Genomic DNA, 22523 nt, shown 5'->3' with positions numbered 1-22523 from the left:
TCCGCATAAGAGGATAACTCGGAACCATACTTTAAATGGTGTTTGAACGGGATTCGAACCATTACTTTACCAATATGGAGCATAACTGGCAGTATATGTTCTTACTGCATCCTAATGTGATCAATTGACAGAAAAATAAAACATCAATGATCATTAAATAAAAATTATTACCAGGCGATGAATGATAAAAAAGATCCGTGAATTGAAAGTTAGTTCAAAATATTGTATCAAAGCCTTATTCACTCTATTGCAACAAATGTTGGCTAAACACAAACAATATTTCATACACGTCAATCTGTTCACTTTTGCCAATGTTATTTTACTTATATTGTTGTTTCAGTCAATAAAAAAATATTTTTATGTGAGTTTTATTTTCATCGCTGTCATCCGTTGAGAATGGTTGAGATTGTAGCTACTTGATAAGACTGCTTAAATCTTTGCAATTTAATTATCTCCATACATAAGCGTTACGTAATTTATGGATATCCTTTAATAGCTTACATCCTACATACTTTCAGCTCTAGACGATGGTGGAACACTTATTTCGCCTTTCCACCCATAACCATAACCAGCTTACTTCTGAAATAATAGCCCCGTTTCTTAAGTGCTTCTTCGTACCTGTAGCCTCGGGAAAGAAAAATGCTTAGAAGAAATAATTCAGTTTACCCCGCAAAAACCGCCCCCATGCGTGTGCGGTTTGCCCAACCGGTTGCTGCGCAAGCCCTTGTTTCGCACACGCACCTTATTAACGGAGATGGATGAAATTCGATTGTACGCCCGTGCTTCTAATACGTCACATTCGATCACACTTGTCGTGGTCTTCCCCGCCCCAGCGCTGTGGTCGTCTTGCGCATCCGTCCCCGCGTATCCCGCGTGTGGCACGGCACCATTATGTGGCTGCGTATCAACCAAGACACCCTACCCTGCCACAGAACACCCGAAAACAAAGTGCCAACTCACTACCCGTGGCAAGTGGAACAGAAACACACTCCATTGGCAAACCGTTCAAGCATTGCCAGCAAATAAAGGCATAAGACGTGTACGTCCTCCTTTCAGCCGTGCCAGTAGAATAGACCTTGAACTGCCGTTACTCCGTTTCCTTCTCCCCCATCCCAGATTGCACCCCAAAGTCAAGTGCCGTTTAATCTGGTCTGAGTGGGTGCGGGGGAGGTGGGAGCCGAAAGACGTGACAGAAAAGCGAACCGAAGCCCGGTATACGCCATTGATTTCTTCCATTCCGTGGTTACCGTTCGCACGCTCCGCTGAACCGTATCGCGAACCATCAATGAAGTGTTGCAAAGAATTGATCTTGAGCAGGCTTTGCTGCTGTCTTGAGCGCAGCACAGCTTACTGGGACGAATATATACTTGCTGGCAGTGCCAGGAAGATCGATCGGCTCAGCACGGCACACTTGAGAGCAATGGGAGAAAATCAAGCCACAGCACGGAGGGCACAGCATCAGTGAAAGTGTGATGCCGACTGTAGGAAGAAACGTCCTTCTGGTGGCTTGGTGGTGTTCTGCATTTGTTGCTCTCGTGTGTTTTTTCTTCGGGAATGAACGGGTGAACTTATACACACACAGATCGACAACACAATGACATCGATTTCTCTTCCCAAAGCTCGAAGCTCCTGCTGCCTCGAAAGCTCTCCTAATGAGCGAAGTGCTGCCGCATTCGGTTTAAGAAAACGGGCAAATTGCTATTCCACCTGACGTTAATTGGTTGTGAGTGCTTCCATTAATTAATTTCGGATTCTCTCCGACCCGACCCGATCCGACCGGGGCCGAAGTGTGTTGTTTGCTTCCCTTCCGGGTTCCTGTGATCGAAGCCCACGCATACTCCCACCAACTTCTTCTTCGCTTCCCTTTGCAAACGGCACACATAAAATGCTTGTCGGTATCGATGATTGGATTTCGTGTTCAGCCACATCTTTAGCCTTCTCTGGCACGGCAGATGCCTCTGTAGATGGCCCGATGAGTATGCGGGAAGAACGGTACAGTGTGAAGGAGGAGGGAGGTGGGAAAGAGTAGCAGTAGTACCGTTTTGTTTGAATTGCGAAGCAGTCAATCGAGCCACTCGAGCCTATCGGGGAAGCTAAATTGGTTCCGGGCAATGAATGATGGGCCCGGGCAGACACCACCTCATGCGTTACCACGCAAAAACGTTCGCCGGTGTGTTTGCCCAAGAACACAGCTCACCGATCTTCCTGTGAGCAGGTGGCAAGTGGATGGTTTTGTTTTGCTGGGAAAAGGTTAGTTGCGTTAGTTTTGTTTGTCTGTATGGGTGTGTGCATGTATGAACGTACTTGTTGGAACGTAACCATGCAGCATGCTTGAATCTTCCGACTCATGCTCTGTAGCGGAAGGATCAAAACCACACGACTCCGGGGGTTGATGTGGCTCGGTGGGAAGGGATCGTTTGGCCCAGGTGTGGATCCTGGATGCCAATAGGGGCCGTGAGGTAGCATGGAGCGATTTAATTGAAATACAAATTGCGTCTAGTGTTGCGTGGCCTATGTCTTTATATTTAAAACGATATGTAAAGCAGTATCGGTTCGCATAATGCCGTGACTTACATGCATGTTAATGGGCATGATTGAGCTCAAATTGGCACGAGTGAGGCGATTTATGTGATGGAGGAAATGTGTTTGTGCGTGAAATGGTAATTGATCACGATTGGCTTTGTTGCAATCCAATCATTGGTAAGAAATATCTCAATTAAACACTTTTTTCGAGCTTGTTTTGAGCTCAAATAGTGGTTGACTTGATAGTGTAACTTAAGTTTTCGTTTCTGGAATTACACCTTAACCTGTTCACTGTTCCCATACAACAGTTTCAATTTGCAGTTCAGTTCCAGTGAGCCCCTTTTCCATGCACGAAAGCATTCACATTCGCGCTCACAATTGCGCGGCATTAAATGAGCACAACTCGTACCACTGGCGTAGAGAAAGGGGTTGCATGACCTCTCCACGTGCACAAACCACAATGTTACAAACCACAAAACCCAACACAAACACACACACACAAAAAGGAGAAAGAATCGAGCGAGTAAGTTTTGTGTCCCCTTGACTTCCGGGCTTTGTTCCACAGCACAACGGTACCCCATTAGTAGCGAAATGCTGCCGAGCTCACATGCGTGTACACATCCTACGCTGGGTTTTGCTCCGTTTTTATTCTCAGAATTCGCCCAAGCACCAGGAAGCACTTGAAATAATAAGCGCGCCGGACGCACGGGACGGGCTCTGTTCAGCTTCAATTCCATGCGATAAGAATGATCTCCATTCATGACAATTCCGGTTTTTTTTTGTTGTAGCACTTCTGTGTGTATGAACGGTACACTCGACAAGTTCGTCTCTGTGCTCGAGCTGAGTAGGACATCATCATCATCAGCATCATCGTCGTGCGCTTTCGCATTAATGAAGCCAACGAAGAGTCTGCCTCCCTGTGGAGTTTTAGCGAAAACTAAGGACCAGATCATAATATCAACAAAACAGCTTACAGCAGCAGCAGCAATGTTACAAAATGGGAAGTGCGGCTGGGCAGCTTCCACACACACCCGAGCTAGAACCTTGCTGCCCCCATGTTGAAAAGTCCTATTGTATACGGGAGAATGGAAGTGCAGTCGAACCATTGCTCCATTTTTCCATGACCATTCCTCATGCATGCTCATGAGTGTACTAGTGTGTGTGTGTGTGTATTACGCTCGTCCACTGTTGGCACACAATGGGCGAGGAGTAATGTATCGTACAGCCCCCGATTGCACAAGGGGTCCAGCACAACAGCAACGGTACAAGAGCTTTAACCTCCGCACCGAGCGAGCGAATGTTTAAAGAAGGTTATTTGAATTAAATCATAACGAGTTTACAATCCACGGCTGCACTAACCACAGCTTGTGAAACCCAGTGCTATGATTTATTCCCATGGTAGAAAGAGAGAGAGAGAGAGAGAGGGGGGGGGAGAGTAAGATAACAATGGTCCGGCATTATCATGTTACGGGGGATACACGTGCCAACAAATCAATGAAAGTTTTAGCGTACATTGTTGTGGGCCATGCTGAAAAGGCTTTGGGCCTGTGGTTGGCTTTTGATACACACAAAAACGGTCCAAAACAATGGAGTGTGTCGAGCGATACTAGTAGGTAATTTACACTGTCCGTCTGCTGCTATTTAGATAATCTATGGACCTCTATGGTAATCACACTGACCTTTTGCCTACGCACCCCTGATGCATTTTCCAGCTGACCTTTTCTCGCCAAATGAATGATACTATCGAAGCAGGGCACATTAAAGCCGCTAGCCAAGCCCCGAGGATACCCGGGAGTTCTAACTTTCATTGCCTACACATTTAAGTGTGGGGGTTTGCTGAAATTTAGCAAATGCAGTTAGTTGTTATGTGATTTACACTAGTGGTGAGAGCTCGGAATCGGAGCTTCCCAGTTTCTAATATTTTTTTCATAATTAATTCCGGAGCTAGTTCCGATTCTTTAATCGATTCCAATTCCAGAGCAGATTCTGGAATCGATTCCGGATCCAATTCCGGAGCCAACTGCGAAGTCAACTCCGGAGAAGATTCCGGAGCCGTCTCCGATTCCGGAATCGGCTCCGGAGCCAGAATCTGCTCCGGAATTGAAATTAGCCCGAAAAATCGCAATCAGCTCAGAAATTTGTAAAACAATTGGCTCCGAAAACAGAGTCAGTTCTTGAATTTGAAATTAGACGATTTTAAAACGTAATCTGTCCCAGAATCGTAAATTTGGGTTATTGCTTTGGGTAGGGCGGCTATCGATACAATCGTAGCTGCATAGGACCCAAACCATAGGACCCTCATGGATATTCTCATGGAGATATCAAAATTCCAGCTCAAATTCTGGTAACTGATTCCGAACCTGCTATCTGGAAACGCTTTCAAAAAAAAAATCTGAGCTTGTCGGATTTAGAGCAAAACTTCATCTTTCCCATCACTAGTTCACACATTGCTTATTCAGTCCCTTTCATGCCTTGGTCACAATGTGAACTACATTGTCCAACGGGAGCAGTGAAAAAGAGCACTCCAAATAAAAGCTTTTTTCCCTCCACCCCCCTAAGGAGCAAACACCCCAAAGCCGCAAAGCCTCAAACTTCTCTGCTTCTGCTTCCCCTCCAACTTGATGAAAATGTGGAATTAATCGGATTGCTAATGAAGAATTCAACGCTTTTCCACCGTTCGCTTTGTGCCTGATGTAGCGCCATTGTTTTAAGCACCGTCCCTTCACCGGCACAGCATCAGCGTTTGACATTTGACGACACGAAACTGGGGGACGAATTCGGAGAAGAATTTACTAAGCTGCTACCCCTCATGGTGACACATGGTCATTCTGTGTGTGGCAAGAATTTGATACCCTTCCGTCGTTGGCCAATTCATTGTGTCACGTGTTGTTTGACCGAGCGAAAAAGGTTCCCGCTCCCGGCGGCGGCCAGCTGTATGGCACCATGCTGTGGCTGGGTACAAACACCTTTTTCTTCCCTCCGCTCTCTGTCAACGCTGCACTAATGGGTTTGGGCTAATTTTCCCTCTCCAGGCAACTACGATTTCAATGGGATGGGAGAGGTGAAATTTTGAGAGAAAGGAACCACGCCGCATAGAGCCTCCCTTTCCATGGGATTGGCTCCATGGGTAGCTGGATCAGAGTGATTAAACGCCCCGAGTGTTGCAAATTGATTCGCTAAGTATACGGTAATCAATCATCGAAGATGGCTATCGAAGAAAATGGAGGCGAGAAAAGGTACGCGCGCGCGTCATATCGAGATGGACCTTGGCCGATGGGAGTTGGGAATGGGATGCTTCAAAGCATCGTCTTTGCTTCAGCTTTTCTGCTCCTTGCGGCATAATGAATAGGTTGGCCCATCGGGCAAGGACGCGGACTTACCCGGAGCCTTTTTCCCGATTGATGGACCTGAACATCCCATCCGGACAGCCTGCCAGCGTTCTTTCTGCATGGTGTGTGTTTTTAGGCACTCTCGGCGCAGCTTGGTTTGGCGCACTGAAGTCACCATCACCACTGAAGGATAAAGTTTCGATGGCGGTACATTACTTTCGAGCGATAGCCGGACCCCATGCCGGGCTGGGGTTTTGTGGTTTCCATAAGGGGGGATGGTCGAAAGGAAAGAAAATCAAAAAAACGAGGAGAGAAAATGTATTACACAGCACATTTCGTCCAATTTTGGGCCAACTTTCCGAGGGGGGTTTGCCGGGACACGGTGAACCCGCACACTCTGGGGTGGGCAGTTTTGTGGTGAAATATTTGTCAATTTGTCTTGATTTGAAGATGAGGGCCCCATTATCCGTCCGACAAGACCTTGCGGGAAGTGGGTTGAGGGGTTCAGGTGGCGCCGTTGTTGTGTGCGATATCTTGGAGAGGTTTTCTTTTTGTTGGGTGCTTGATTTGTGTGTGGTCTCATAATGTGAGAAATATTTCATTCTGAAGGATGTGTTCTTCAGACGTGTCTTAAACTTATCCTCCAGTCATTATCAGGGTGATTAAAACTTAATGATACTTCTTTCAACATTTCAATTTTTTCTTAATTTCCGCAAGGCAGTGACTTCATGTTCTTTAGTCTTTTTCAAACCGCCGTTGTCTCATAATTTGTCTGACACTTTATACAGGAGAATTATAGGCAGTATTTTGTGATTATTAAAACGATTTCTTGAGCTGCTAAACATTTGTTTGATTTGCTTATACCATTACTTGTTACAAGAGATCGTTCCGTGGAACATCTATTAAAGGATTTATAGTTATTGATCAGATTAATTTCAATTGGTTGATTACCCCAAGAATTTTGACACTTAAATTTAATGTTTTAGTAGTATAATGGTTTTCAACAACGTATTAAAACAACACGAACAAAGCAGAGACCTGCCACGATGAAGGTTACGCATCCCCGGTGCTGTCATTTTATCTTGCTTGCCGCGAACATTATTTGCGTCCGAGCGGCACAGGACAGTTTATCTTTATCAGCAAACTTCAACCATTGGAAAGCTTTTAACCTTGTCTGGAAGTGAGTTTGTCGGCAAAAAAAATGGAACAGAAAAATAATAATAAAGACCCATCCTCCTAGCAAACGATAAGCTGCTAGATAAAACGTTTACGAGCTGTCATCAGGCAGGCTCCGTCGACTTTGGTTTAACTTCACCATTTTTTTGTTGTGTTTCTCTAGTTATTTCGGAACTTTCTAGCGCAGTTCTAAGCGATTAAGTAGCTTACTGGATCACGGCGATGACAGTAAAACCGAAAGCTCGGAACAAACGCACACAACTGACACAAAAGTTAATTAGATGTTCTTTGTACACAACCTCTAACATTCTCTCTTTCTTTCCATGCACACACACACCGGATATCGTCCCGCTTGCCCGGCTCGCTGTACCAGAATCTTCAAGTTCTCGTCCGCGGACGTCCAGGCGTCCGAGCACCTGTTGCACGCGTCCGTCCTGTCGATGGTGGAGTTTGACGATGACATTTTTGCCGGCGGAAACTGCTTCGACTGGAACCAGCATCCGGCCAAGCGGGGCCTGTTCTGCCCGTTCGCCTACCGGCTGCCGCCCCCGGACCAGGGCGCCTCGCTCGTAAAGGATCTGGCGCTCGAGTACCACTACTTGGGCAACACCTCGGAATGGTTCTTTCTGGCGCGGAAAAACGCCGAGAAGGTCATCGCGCGCAACGAGCAGTACATTAAATGTAAGTATAGCAAGGTTGTTCGTGTTATTGTGCTCACAGTGTACGTCGTGGAGGAGATGACTGGCTGACTTTATGACCAACCCGGTGGATGCACCGGGTACCACGTTCGGCGGGAAATGTCGGTGGGCTTATTGGGACTTGACGGAGGAAGTCCCAGGTTTCAAGCTGCGCTCGAGTGCTTCCTTAACCACTACCTTCTCACGGCTGTCCATTGTTTGCGGCTATTCAGCAGTACAGCAAGACGCTAATGCTGCTGTTAAAGCTGACGATGCTTACTTTTGCGGTTTGAGTTGTTTGAGCAGCCCCGGGGTCCTTTGTTTGCGGCAACTCATTTTTCTCGTCCATCATCTTGTGCTTTATTCAATTTCAAAACTCTGCACAAACTTATTCCAACCGTTCTGGTTTGATGTTTTGCACCAACTTGGTGGTGGAGCAAAAGCAAAAAAAGAGTTACAAAGATCTGTTACGAATGCACACGATTGCAACTTGGGACTTGGGGCCCCCCCAAAGACAGGGACACAGACGATGCAGACGTAAAGTTTTCCCTATTGTTAAGTAAAGCTAGACAGATCGGTTCAAGTTGCCAAGGCCGCAAACCGGTCCTATCTGCATGCTCTCGCAAGTTGTGTCCCGTTGGGCTTTTGCTGTTTCTTGACTTTTTCAGAGACGTCTTGAACCATGTCAAAAAAGGGGAAAAATCATTCCAAATAAATTTAATTATTTTCTTGCAGTTTAACTAAATTCGTTTAATACACGAGAATAGAATTCTTTTCCTTTTATTTCACTCAAAATAATCCTAAATATACATTGACAATGGGACTGACACGGAACAAGCGAAATGCAACGATGTCTCGTACAGTGCGGCAAACCTTTGTCCGGATGCCGGATGTGCAAACACGCAATATATGTAAAGATAACAAAGAAAGCCAACCGGCTGCATTCGATGCACGTCTGTTTACTTTCCATTGCACCGGCAAACGTACCCCTCAGTATCGATCGTCGTACCCGCCGTCATGCCGGTTTCCGTTCACGAGCGCAAAATCTAATAAGCGAAGTACTTTTAAAGCACACATCGACTGTGCAGAAAGTGCTTGTAGAGGTAGTAGTAACACACACACAGAAGTAAAACGCTCTTTTCTTAGAAAACCAACTCGTTTTTGTTCTCCCTTTGAGCTGCCACTCGCGTAAGTTCTTGGTTTGACATGTCTTTGGTACGATGTTTCCGCGTCCGTGTTGCAGCGCCATCCTCCTGGGCCTTTGCTTAAAAGACTCGCTCAAACCGGGGCCTCCCTCTCGGACTCTTTTCATGCTCAAGAGCACACTGCTGCTGGGAGGTTTTTTTTTTTCTCTCTTTAAGCAGATAAACTACACCACACTTACTGCAAGTGACAGTGCGTTACATTGCACAAGTAATAACGTTTAATGTAAAGCCGGAGAAAAAGAAGGCACTAGAAGGTGCACCTTACCTCCACTATGCAGCAAACGTGCAATAAACGAGCGGAGAGGAATAAAAAAGACATGGCCTCTTTAACCGGTAGCCAGCGCTTCCGTGTTCCGCGAATGAATCTTCACAAGAGTGTAGCAGCACTGAGTCAGCACGTTTATCTGAAGCATCCCCGCTCTGGCCGCCTTTCTTGATAATGACACTTGTTTGTAAACCAATCAGAAGGCCTTTCTACAGAGCTTTTTTATGTAGCTTTCAACAAGCCGATAAAGCCAGTTCAGACTAATTAAGCAGCAGCGCGTAAGCCGTGCAAGGATGGGGTGATTAATTAAAAGAGGCTTTTTTCGCCTCTGCTTGCCTGGTTCTTATTCATTTTTTATCGCTGTTGCCTTCCACTCATCTCGTACGCTCGAAGAAACACGACACTGGTTCGTGCTTTTCACTTCTTCCATCAAGTAACACCCTAACACAACAGCAGGAGGGTGGAAATCGCTTTTCATTGTCAATCAGCGCTAAACGTTCTAATCTGCTGTCTAACAAGTGACCATTTCCGTTGGGCGGGAAGCTTTCCTGGAAAATTGTTTCTTTTTTTGCGCTGCTTTTTAGTTAAAGAGCTTAGCGTTAGCTTTTTTCAATCGCGCTCCTTTTTGGGAGCAGTGTTCGATGAATTTCTACTTTTTGATACAAATTCCTTTTTTTTTTTTAAATTTGCCATCCAACATGATGATGTTGCACCGTTGAAGGATTGCTACAGCATAATGAATGCAAAAAAGGAGGGAACCCTCTTCCCCGAACACTCCACTACAGGGTGGTTTTGTGCTTTGTGTGCCATCCCGCATCGTCAAAACCTCTTCTGACTTTCACTCTAAATTATATTCGCCGTATCCACTTCAAGCGCAAAAAGGCTCAACACGATGCTGACCATAAAACCGCAAGTCAGCTTGAAATTGATTATAACCGGCCGGTATCAGCCAACCAAGGAGGAAGGATAGTGAATGGTTTGTCCCGCTGCTCCCGGACTATCGCCCCCCCCGGATAACGTTTCTTGGCACGTAAGAAGCTGTAAGAAAAGTGGGAAGCAACAACAAAAAAACGATCCACACAGAGCGCCCCCTACTCCTAAGTGTGGTCCAAAAACCTCAAAAGCTCCACTAAGCTTCCCATTAACTCATTATGGTTGAAAAAGGCACTCGATTGGGGGAGGGTGGGGAGTGGCAGTCCGCTTAAGAAGGCACGCCGAAGATGACGATGTTGATGCTGCGAAGAGGGTGCTTTTGCAACGTCTTCCGTTTTGGCGCCCAACGGTGGTGTACAAGAGTTTTGTAAGTGGCCATGCTTTTTTCTGCCCGCCCTGCATTGCGTGCTTGAATCCGTTGTCGATTCTTCCTGGGTTTTTTTTTCTTGGTTGGTTTCCTGGAGGACAAGTGGAACAGTAAATTGGATGATGCTACTGATGTGCTGTTCACTCACTCATCCTCCCACTGAACTGGTAGCGGCACTTGAAAGGCACTAGGCTCCTCGTTTTTTTTGCGCTGTTACAAACTCTCCCAACACGACCCGTTTGTCGGATGTTTTTGTTTTCCATAAAACTTTTCCGGCCCTATTTGCGTCACGGGGAATCAATCTGGGCTGGGTTGTGGATGTAGCAAACACAAAAAAAACACACACACAGGGTAGCGAGACCGGGTCGAACGTGGTCGAATACGTCGGCCCCAAAGACTGATTTGTGTGAATGAATATTCACGAGGAGGTATCCTCGCCCGCTACCATCAATCATTTTGCGGAATCTATTAACTATTCTTCGGGGGCGTGCGCTGCTTTTATCAATTTTGTGTGGCATGTTCACTGCAAAACAATTGCTGTGACTCGCACATTGATTCTCTGTCTCTCTCTATCTCTCTCGAGGGACGCTCTTTGTTTGGCGATGGATAGTCGTCGTGTCCGAAGCCTGGAGGGTTTTCAGTTTGTATCGGCTTTGTTTTGAACAGTGACGTAAATTGGGCTTTTTTTGTAGCAAAAGCGGGACGTGGAAGTACAAATACTACATCGATTTAAGGGAATCTTCTTAGAAGTAGCTTCTTTTTTTGTACTTCCATGATAAGCGCCAAAAAGAGCGTAAAAACCTTATTCTTGATTAGATTTAAGCTTTAACGAAACTCCCCCAAAACTTTGCATTGCTCTTGTCTTTGTTGCTCAGCTCAGAATGCTACTGCTTTCCGTGGGTAATTTCTTGTCTGCTACTTGACTTATCTGAAAGCTTTTGAGTTAATTTTGGCAAAAATATTCCGCAACATGCTATGCGAAATAATAAGCTACTTCTATTTTGATAAATAATGTATTCATGGAAAGCTGTCAGCGTTCGGAGAACAACACCTCGACGACCATCGATCGGCATTTCGCGGTCATTCTCTGAAACGGTTACTTTTGATCCGTTTCCGCTTATTTTAATGGTTTGCAAGTATTTTCGGAAGATATCTCATTACCTATTCCTATGCTTGTAGGAGGAAAAAATCATCATCAAAATAGTAACCGTTGTATTGCTTGTTCCCATTGTAACCCAGTACAACCTGCTTGGAGAGCTACGGAAAATCTCAAAATTCCTCAAACCTATTCAGAGAGCCCAATTTCGACAAGCCGCCACTATGCTGCAACGTGTATTAACACCAATTTAAAGCTGGAAACGTTGAAAGCTTCAATTTCTTGCACCGAGTTCTGTTCAGCCCCTTGTGGCCTTAACCTTCACCCGTGGTTACTTTGGCTCCATTTCGAGCCACTATCAAACCGCACGACCCGGAAGTGCAATGCAGTTTTCGTGACCGTATGGTCTTCTTCAGTTTACCCACCGGGCCCCCCGAACTAAGACATGAACCATACGCTCCCGGCACCGTTTAACATTTGAATTCGACCCGGAAAATCCCGATAGACACAAAATTATCTTCCCCGCCTGCCCAAAACCCCAGCATTTGGCCGGATTTATCGCTCCTGTGCGATCGAATGTTTTACCGCAGTAACAAAATCACCCATAAACGAAACTGGGAAGGGAACCATGGAGAGGCATAGAGATAAAATATTCAATACGAACGCGCGTCATAATACGGGGTTTTCCGGGTTTTCCAAACGGTAGCGATTTAAGAGCCCAACTTGTTTTTTTTTTTTTGCCCTGAGAAGGGATAGGATTTTACGAGAAACAAAACATGAATAGTCTCCCTACCTTGGGGGAACGACACGAAGTTTTTCCGCATCGCAGATTTCACTACGTGAGCTGTAAGTTTTCTTTGCGGATTTTTGTGAGTTGTATGCTTAAATCCCTTTTTTTTGGTGTAGCTCAAAACTATACCCTCAGGATGTTATTTCGTGTGGTTTCGTGCTGTTTCCAAGAGTTGCTGTTGCCCTTTTGGTTGCTCCCAGGGCTAGATATAGGAATGTTATGCTACAGACCGACTTTGCAGCAATATCGCGTGCCAGGAGAACAGCGTTCGGATTTTATCCATTTTGTGTCGCACTCAAAACTCTTTCCTCCTCACAGGACGGTATGACAGCATACGGTTGTGCTAATTGAACTAATGCCTCTTTTGAGAGCGTTTGCTTCCTCACCCGTCTCTCAAGCCGTGCCATAATTACATTTCTCTTTTGCTTGTGCTCCTAGTAGCGCCGGAAGTTGCACGTTTCTTCCACCGAAATCTTTCACGTTACGTGGCGAGGTGTTTCTTAAATGTTCCTCATTCATGCCTTCTAGCAGGGCTGCAAACAAACAGATAAGCCTGCCACGTCATTGACTGTCAGCTGACAAATCAAGGCGCCTGCTCATGCTGGGGTTGTACAACAGGGGATAGAAACTTTCTGTGCCGCGCTAATTCTTCTGATTAGCTGCTAGAAGATGCCTGCCGCCTTCTAGCCCTGGAGCATATTTCACTCTTGCGCTGGTAAAGCGATTTAAATAATTAATTGCACCAACTTCACGTGGAGCCCATGTTTTTGGGGAGCCCCATTAAACGGAAACGCACATGGAGAGGGAGATACAGGGGCGCTCCAAAAAAAAAAATAATAATAAGGCACGTTGGCAGACAATTAGTCTCGCTCTAATAAGCTTCCATTGATATTAATTCCCCAGTTTGGCAAAGAAGGGCAAAGTTTTGTCACTGTCGAATGTTTTGACAGTGCGGTGGCGGCGCGCTCAGCGAAATTGTGAACAACACCGCAAGCTTGTTCGGTAAGGAAAGAAGATAGAATTAAAAATTTCCACGAAAAAAACCCCTTAACCATATCCTTTCGCCTCTCGGAAACTTTCGATTAGCTTTCAGGAAAGTGTACCCCCCCCCCCCCCATTGTATGGTTATGCATTATGCCCTGCCTTGCGCTTGTCCCACTTGTCCCCAGTAATGATGCAACCCAAACAGGGAGTGGCCACTGCCTTCGTAGAATTGTCACGCCCGTGTTTGATCATTATCCAAACTGTGCTCCCGGGGGTCGAAAATTGGACACGTGTACCAATTTCATTGGCTTGGTACATGGTACGAAATTGGTTTCATTTTATCACCGGCATACACCGATCGGCCAATATAAGCCAAAACTAAAGAAAACGCGACGAGTATCGGGTGTGTACAATCAAACACCCCCGTCCGAAGCGCACCACAATAGCATCCTGCGGCAAGGTAAAAGACGCTCCAATATGGACAGCTGTTTCTTGCTGTGTTGTTGCCATTTGTCTGCAATATTGAACCAATCGAGAAAGAGAACGGGAACAAAATCAGACTGACCCTTGCCACTGTTGCAAAACTTGAACTCGCCGCTGCTATTGTTGCTGCCGCTGCTGCTCCGTGGGGCAGAACTTTTTTTTCCGTAACGGTGAATGTGAAATTGTTCTTTCTAAAAGCAAACTTTTGCTGTCCACAACATTTGCCCATCGCCGGCTTTTTTTTTTTGCCCGCCGCTAAACATGGGGCCATGGTGGGAAAGTAATTGTTGCCGCATCATTTGCAGACGTCAGCAGTCAGCACAATGTGGGTATGTGTATTTTCGCAAATCAAGTTGTTTTGAAATAACAATCAAAAGTTGAGGTTCAAGTTTACTTTGGGAAAATGCTGTGTGTTTGTTACATTCAAGCGCAAAACTCCTCCGAATAGCAATAGGGTCTTGTAATTGTATCTCAAATTCATCGCTACAAAGTCATTGCTAGCGTGTTGTCTTTCCATGCGAGAGTGTACAATAAACGTAACAAATATCGTTTCCACTCTTTCCGGTGCCGGTAAAGGCGGCGCGCGTAATACGAGTGTAGACAAGCCAGACGACGTCTCACAAGCAAAGTGGCAAAATGCATCATTAGACGAGATGAGCGCATGAAATCCTATACTTCCTAAATCCGACCATATAGGTCTTTTTTCCCCGCTTCCGCTTTCCCCTAAAGCACACACACACGCTTGGTTTTGATCAAAAATCCTACCAGCACTGATGGTGTACATGTTTGTGCAAAAAAAGCTCCCATTATCTTCCTCCTTGATCCGGGACGACATCGATGTTTCATCTGGCTCTTTAAGCTGTAATGTCCTGAACTCAGACCAACCCTTACACACACACACACACACACTCACGATATAATGGTAAACGTCTCATCATGTCATTCTTTCCCCTCTCCTGGTGAGCACACAAACCACACACACGCACACACGCTGAAGATGATTATTACAACTCACTTCGGTGATATCCCGCGCGTGTTCGGAGGCATGCATAGGGCATGGTTAGGGTTAGGCGGCACCATATTCCACATTGATACCATGGTTCAGATTCAGCACCGAATCTTTTCACCCCTCTCTCCCCCGATCACCATCCCGCACAACATTGACAACAAACATATTTTTCCGAACCTTCAAACACTGTCAACATCACTATCAACACAGTGTCGCCGTTGTCAGCGGCAGCGGTCGACTACCCTCCGACCGACACAAGCACAGGGGGTTAGCAAAAATTTCAACCATACACTTCCCTTCAACAACCGTTGTATCCTTAAGCCGCCTTACACTCCAGTGGTGGACTCGCTTCCTGGAACACACCGAAGCAAAAATTCGGAAAGCGGAAGCGAAGGCCGGATAAGTGAGCCAAAGCGATCAGGTTCGATGGGAGTCCGTCATCGTGTGGAACAGTTTTAGCCTGCGGGACTGTGCGCACTCCTGCGCAGACGACGGTGGGCCGAGCGAAACCGAGAAGGAACAAACAGCAAGTTAACTTCATCGTTGATGAGCACCGCCTCTCAAATTCCGCCCAGGCAAACAACGTCCTTTCCCTGGCTGTTGTACCGTATTTTTTGACATTTTCACCACCGTACTTGCTGGAGAGGAAGGCAAGCATAAACCTTTATCATAAATGTAGAATTTCTTGGGACTTACTTTACACTGTCAAAGTTTATGACTTTGCAGCGAAAATGTTGTTCCTTACAATGGCCAATTAATTTAAATTGACAAAACTTGTGTGTCGTTACTTTTAGAATAGAAGTATCATTTCCAAAAAATGTTGTATAAAATAGGCAAAGACAATTTTTGAACAAGCTCTAAACAAGATGAGTGGTAACTATTAAACTCAAACTAATAAATAAGTAACAAAACCCTTTGGAAACGTATGCACTGTGTATGTAAAAGCTTCACTTCATTATGGGAATGAACGCAATAGAAAAGAGTACACAAAAACGCGTACAAACTGAAACCAAAAAGGGAAAAAACGCAGCTCCTGTGTTGTTTTTTTTTTCATTCCCTCCATGTCATGTCCTCGCGTTATGAAGAAAATGAATCTGCCTCTGGTGTTGACATGGGTGGTAATGTTTAGCATAATGTTCAGCAGCAGCAGCAGCAGCAAAAAACGGAGCACCACGTACAGCAACTAAGCGGGAGATGCGTGTGTCTGTATAAGTCTGTATGTGTGTATTTATGGACATGTGATTAAAAATCTACTGACGGGAATTAAGCGTGCTTCAAACACCAACGCCGGTACAGTGATTATGATGTTCTGTTAAAATGTCAACGAGCACAACGAGCACAGCGATCGACAGCGGGCGAAAAACCGCAAGCACTGGTAATGCGGCTACAGAGATTACGGTGCCCCGCTACAGTACAGCCGGCGAACCGGAAATTGTCATGCGTGTGTAGCGCAAAGCTCAATCAACCATATCCGTATATCCTCAGTATCCACACGTTACTGAGAATTGGCCGCATTAGAAGCCTGTTCCGGGAAGGAAGCATGCAAAATTTGTCTACTTACTTATCATTTTCCTGTTAGGCATTTCTAGGAAATATTAAGACGTTACACAATTACACACACACACGCAGTCACAATTTCGCTCATATCTTCATGTGGTTGTAGGGGCATTTGTTTTAAAGTGATTTAATAATCCCTGGAACTCCAGCGTACCCGTATCCAGACTAAAATAGACCAATTGTCTGTGATGTGGGTTTGAAGTTCCTGGGAAATTAGGACAAAACTTTGGGAAACTCTGTGAGTGTACATGCTACTCTCTTTAACCAAGCATTATAGCGTATGTGCACACATACAAAAAAGACCTCGCAGCGCTCTTCTGCTGAAGCGATGACATGTCGCAAACCTTGACACAGTGTTGCAGCATTTTTATCTGACGGAATAAAAATCCGACGGAATATCCGACGGAGAAAGCGTACAAACCAATGTAACCAATTCCACAACCGTCAACCCCAATCATCGCACGTCGTTTGAGAAGCCCACAATCGACAGACAGCATCCCGACAACGGCACTATCAAGGTGCGGACTAATTTCGAAGAAAATTGAAAAACTGTCCTCTGAATCATCGCGGGAGTTTTTCGGTTGATTAGGTCACGCAAAACAAAATTGCAAGAAGGAGCAAAAGGAAATACTAGCCCCAATCTACCAAAATTTGACCAAAATTGGATAACTTGTTACCACCAGCCCAGGCTAATGGGTTCGTGGGAATACTCAATCTTCAACAACAACCGCACACACACACAAAAACGCGCTACTCCATTCCGGTTTGTGTCCCCGTAGTTTGTAACAGCGCTCCCTGGAATTCCTCACCGAGGAGCTAGGGGGCGATCAGCTCGATGTTAGGCTGTCGGCTCACGACCGGAAAAAGGCAATAGTAGTTTGTTTGATTTCTTTCTTCTTTTTTGTTCTAAACTCGAAGAAATCACCAAACACCCTTGGAAACGGAACCCAAAAAAAACGACAACTCACCAGCGAAACGTATCAAAACAGGGCTTGTCTTTTCGCGTTTGATTAATTTCCCAACGGTTGCGGCGCGCCGACCTTCCGAGTAAAGTTCAAGTTTCTTGCCCAGAGTGTCGCAATAAATCTTGCTGAACTTGCCTGACGGTGCTGGCACGGTTTCGGGGAACGAAACTTCTACTTCAACTGGTGCTCCTTGCGGCGCTGGCTGCTTGCTTGCCTGTGCGGATGCGTTACTGTGGCGAAAAGTGACGTAGTGAAAGTTTCTCATTTAAAAGTTGCTCGCCGGCAACTGTGAGCTGTGTGACATTTCTTGTTTGTTTTTGTCTTCCCACTGCTTTCAAGTGGTAGGGTCTTTTTTTTTTGTTGCGATGAGAAATTTTCAAGTTTATGCTTGATAGCGCATCGGTATGACACATCATTAGGTTTGATTGCGTGCGTGTTGTCGTGTGTATCATTACGAGGATGTGGGTTACGCTTTCTTGAACTGGTGGGTTTGTTTATTCTTCCTTTTAAACTAGTCAAACTCTAAAATAGTTGGATATTTCGTTCGTCGTAATACGCCCCGAGCCAATCATTATCACTAAGTACGGTATTAATGGTAGCATTATCTGCTCCCAAGGTTCCCATTTACTACCTTGCTTATCATTTTATTTACTACTTCGTAAAACGGAAACACTGGAAAATGGGTGGGAAAAATCCCCCTTCCACTCCTGTCAAGACGCGCACAACAAAGATGTAATACGAAAAAAGCTTTCAAGAAAATGGATTTTGATTTCGCGGAAGTCCTTTGCTGCTGCTTTTCGCCTGATTGCTCTCAAGAAGAGAGAAAGGGAGTAAATAAAATAACAAACAAACAAAATAAGCAACAGCAAGAAAGAAAAAAAAGTAAACGTAAATAGCTTCCTGGTGCGATTTAAATTTTCCAAGCAACATTTAATATTAATTTTCCTGAAATGTGTTTCCCCTTTCTCTCCATCTTTCGCTCTCTTTCTCGGAACCGCGGACACGCCGCAGCTTTTCACGTATACACCAACAACACCGAACGGCAGGCGGACGAAATCCTATCGGTCAAGTACGAGGACGGACGATGGTCGAAGCCGTACTACGACTGTGGCGGTGGCAATATCTGGATGCTGACGTACACGGTACCCTTCTTCGGGTACGAGAACGGGACGTACTTTTTCAAGTAAGTGTCAGTGTTTGTTCGGTTTTTTATCCTTCAGTTCATTCAGTTGGTACGGTAACGGTGAAATTAATTGCAAACGGTACAAACATTACTCACAATATTTCTCTCCTTCTAAAGCAATGCATTGGTACCTAGGTGCATTTATCATTTCAATGCTCTTCTCATTTGCAAATCGTGCCCGAAGTGGATGAAGGAAGCAGATTAATATACTTAACAGAAAAACGGGACAAGCTTGGAAAAGAAGTAGGATGAAAGTGAACCATCGATTCCAAAAATGACAATCTTTTATCGCAAAAAAAAAAATTGAAGAGGAGTTCCAAGACATTAACAGTAACAATCCTCAGAGCTGCTTCCCTTTTTACCTTTTATTTGTATCTTTTCTCGCAATAACTCAGTACCATTTAATTTATGCTACGTGTTTTCATTAGCATCTGCTTTGCAGCTCAACCAATGCAGCTCGATGAACATTCCAATTTCCTTCTACGATAATTACTTATTACTGCTTTTTTTGGGTATTATTTTTCTCTTCCCTCTATCCAAGGCTACCATTCAATTATTGTGCTACGTGTTTTCATTAACTAGCATTTAATATGCCGTGCTTTATCAGCAGTATTTCCCACCCCCCCAGTGAGCTTAATGGTGCCATTTGTCTGTTTCCATTTCGCTTGATGTGCTGTTTGATTTTGAATCGAAAGTCTGAATCGGACTAAACCTGCGCACGGCATAAAAAAATGTCCACGATGTGTGCTCACGACACACAGCACAGCAAAAGCCCGCTCGATAACGAACCCCACTTACGGATACGGTTCAATTTCGAACCAATAATAGATTTCACATCCAACCTTGCAAACGTGCTGAAAATGTGCAAATGTGTGCACGGCTACAAAAGCTTACTCTTTCATTCTTCTCCCAGGCCGAACAAAACAGGCCTGTCCCTGTGGCTTGGTTAGCCATCCTTCCACATAATTATAGCCCCTCCCAGGTTTCAACAATGGCATCAACGGTTTCAAATGGGCCGAAGAAGCGGGAAAGGACGGTCTTCCCTGCTGCACGCTCGATTATCTGCTCATGAGATCGGAATCGGAGCCGCTTTTTCAATAGTTTTCCCAAAAAGCGAAACGATTAGCGAGCGCACGGTTGAAACATGCCGCTCCACTCGGACACGTGCCGATTCGAGATATGTCTGTCAGTGTGTATATATGTGTGTCTGTGTGTGTGCTGGCGAGTACAAGTCCCTTGCCGACATCCCCATTATTAATAGAGCTGAGGGTTGCAAATAATTGCCGAGCTTTCAATTTCCTTTAGATCCCGTCCCGTTTGAAGTGAAACAGATACTGGGGCGAGGCATAACCCCAAAAAAAAGAAAGAAAACCTTTCGGTACAAGCACAGCACGCCGTCCCAAGCGCCATTGTTCAATGGCAACGGGGTAAGGGGAAGGCCTGACCTCGAGGAAAACACAGCACACAGGGATACACAATAATACCAAAAAAGCCTGCCGGCTGGAGGCACTGGACCGCGGGAGACCTCAGCACCGACCGCTATGTTTTTGCCATCTTTCGCAGAAATATTTGTTCACATTCTTCACAACCAGCACACAATGAATGGATGTGTGTGTGTTTGTGGTTGTATGCAATCGTTTCAGCGCGCCAAGGCTTAGCATCGTGCTGGCAGCGCCCACGCTAACCAAACCAAACACTCACTCCCAATGTCCCAATGGGTCCAATTTGAACCGGCACGAGAAGGAGGTGGAAACCATCGACGGAAAAACGGGATACGGGGTACTCTGCCATCGGTTGAACGGACTGGACGTATTGGACGCAAAAATCCCGAAAGGGATCATGTTCCACCGGTTCCACCGGTACACTGGGACGCGTGGCGATGCAACAGCCTCACAGCCAGCACTCGCAGCCTTTCACAGACAATCGGATTCCATCGGACACAGCAAAGTTTATTGTTCGGTACAGGCCATTTCACTCTCCGCCGATGGCCGAGCATGATTGGTGAATGCGGGTGGTGCGGGAAATTAGAGACAAGCTGGGCAGCCCACACAGCACACAAACTAGGCAAAGAAATTGAATGCGAAGAAAAGAAAAAAAAATAACTCCCTCTAACTGGGGCTTTGTGTAGAAGAGATCGTAATAAAGCGGGGGAAAAAAACCCCTTGACAGAGGACTATGCCGCTGCACGGCACGACATTTGCAGCTTCCGGGGGAGGATGGAGACGTTGCGGTTAGCCTGACTCGAAACCGCCACCTCAACACAGCGAACGTGCAGAAACCCGTAATGGGATTTGATTGAATGAGCTTTCGCTCTTCCATCTTCATCAGCGTTCAGTTCCGACGAGACGAGGGACAGAAAGCTTTGACAAAGCGAAAGGAAGCACGAAACAGCAAAAGCAACACACACACACACAAAACCCCCGTAGCACGTTCGATGATGAAATTTTAGCTAAACGAAAGTTGTCTCATCATCACACAAAAATGTCTCCACCCAGGGACGTCCAAGACTCGAAAAGCAACAGCCTACCAGAGCAGGGCGCTCTGTACGAGTGAAAATTGATTGCGGTAATTCTGGGGGACGGCCACGACGGCGAACCTACACCACACCAAGCGTTTCGAACTTGTTGAGCCAAGCATTGCTCGCCCGGTCAGCATCGTTAATGTCCGAATTTTGGGCACTCCCGTTACGTGACACGTGATCCGTCAAGTACCGTAAATCACTCATCGTTACACATCGGTGTGGTCAATAAATCGGTGTCGAAGAGGCCTACTTTTTGGAAAAGACATCGTGCACACGGTGCCTGTCGTCCTAAAGCTCCGCGCACAGAGTGGCGTAGACTTGCAAGGTATTTGTGAGACCACTTAAGTTAGAACCTCTGTCGAGTTGGTGGTTAGAGGGATGGTCTGATACTCGTCCCAATTGCTTGCAAGCGCTGGAAATGGGTGGATCTAGACCACAAAGATTGATTGAATGGGATGGACGGTTCTAGCACGGGTGTCAAAATTGTACCGGCTTTTTCAGTGGACAGAATCGACACTCGGAGCTGCTGTCCAAGGTGGATCCAGCCTTACAGGTGGTTGGTTCACCTCCTAGACCACAGGCTGACGTTCTGATCGGAGTGTTTTTTCTTGTTCTACTGATCCAATCTCGATGTCAAACAAACCCCGTTTCGTGTTGGCCTCCCTTGTTCGCTCCATTGTAACGGGACAACTCTTATAATTAACAGCGGGCAACACATTTCTCAACGCTTGGGTGGGCAATCCGCTTAGCAGAAATAGCTTCCACAGGCATTGGCCGTATCCCAAATCCTTCCCAAATGCGATTTGGACCAGAAGTGCCGTTGCCTGGGATGCGGTTTCCAGTGCCGTTGACCGACCGAACGATCGCCGACCGAGCGTTCGATTTGTGAGCCTCCGCCTCGGCCCTGTGGGCGATTTCCTTTTTCGCCATATTAATCAACGCGCTTATCGATGGCACAATCTTTGCAGATTTTGGACCCGTACTGGGGGAAGGGCGAACGGTGAGCAACGGCCGTGCCTCGGGAGATTAATTATCGGGACTGTAATTAATAGTTGAGTGAATGGAGCATTAGGTAAAGTGCAGAAAAAAATCCCCCGAAAGATCCTTATCCTTCCACCATCACCATTCCAGAGTGGTTTTCGGTTTTGATTTGCAATTGTGAACGTTTTTTTTTCTTTTCTTTTCGTTTGATAATTCAAAGACGCCACACTTTGAAGCTTGGTGATGATTAATCGGTTTCGCCATCTACAAGCGTATCAGTTGATGGAATCTTTTGTGCAGTACCGAAAGGGCGTAAAAATAAAGAAGCGAGAAAATAGGTCCACTTGTTTGTGTTAGCTTCCACGATTGATCAATGGGGCTTTGGGGCGAGACTATCAGCGTTGGTAAATCTTCTGCCCAACTTTCCAGACACCTTTGTGCCAGCTTTTATTATGATGTAGAACAATGTTTCTTCGCAC

General features: G+C 45.7%; 1 protein-coding gene across 1 annotated transcript in view; it reads left to right on the top strand.

Annotated features, from left to right (window-relative positions):
• Nucleotides 1-22523, top strand: part of LOC120894822 — a 102862-nt gene that overhangs the window by 53245 nt on the left and 27094 nt on the right. Inside the window, exons 5-6 of the mRNA XM_040297662.1 lie at nt 7402-7709; nt 18371-18542. Coding sequence (XP_040153596.1) covers nt 7402-7709; nt 18371-18542 — 480 coding nt within the window. The remainder of the gene's footprint in view (nt 1-7401; nt 7710-18370; nt 18543-22523) is intronic.

Source organism: Anopheles arabiensis, chromosome 2 (assembly GCF_016920715.1).
Source record: "Anopheles arabiensis isolate DONGOLA chromosome 2, AaraD3, whole genome shotgun sequence".
NCBI classification, from domain to species: domain Eukaryota; kingdom Metazoa; phylum Arthropoda; class Insecta; order Diptera; family Culicidae; genus Anopheles; species Anopheles arabiensis.
The sequence above is the reverse complement of the archived record's forward strand: the minus strand, read 5'-3'. Positions and strand labels throughout refer to the sequence as shown.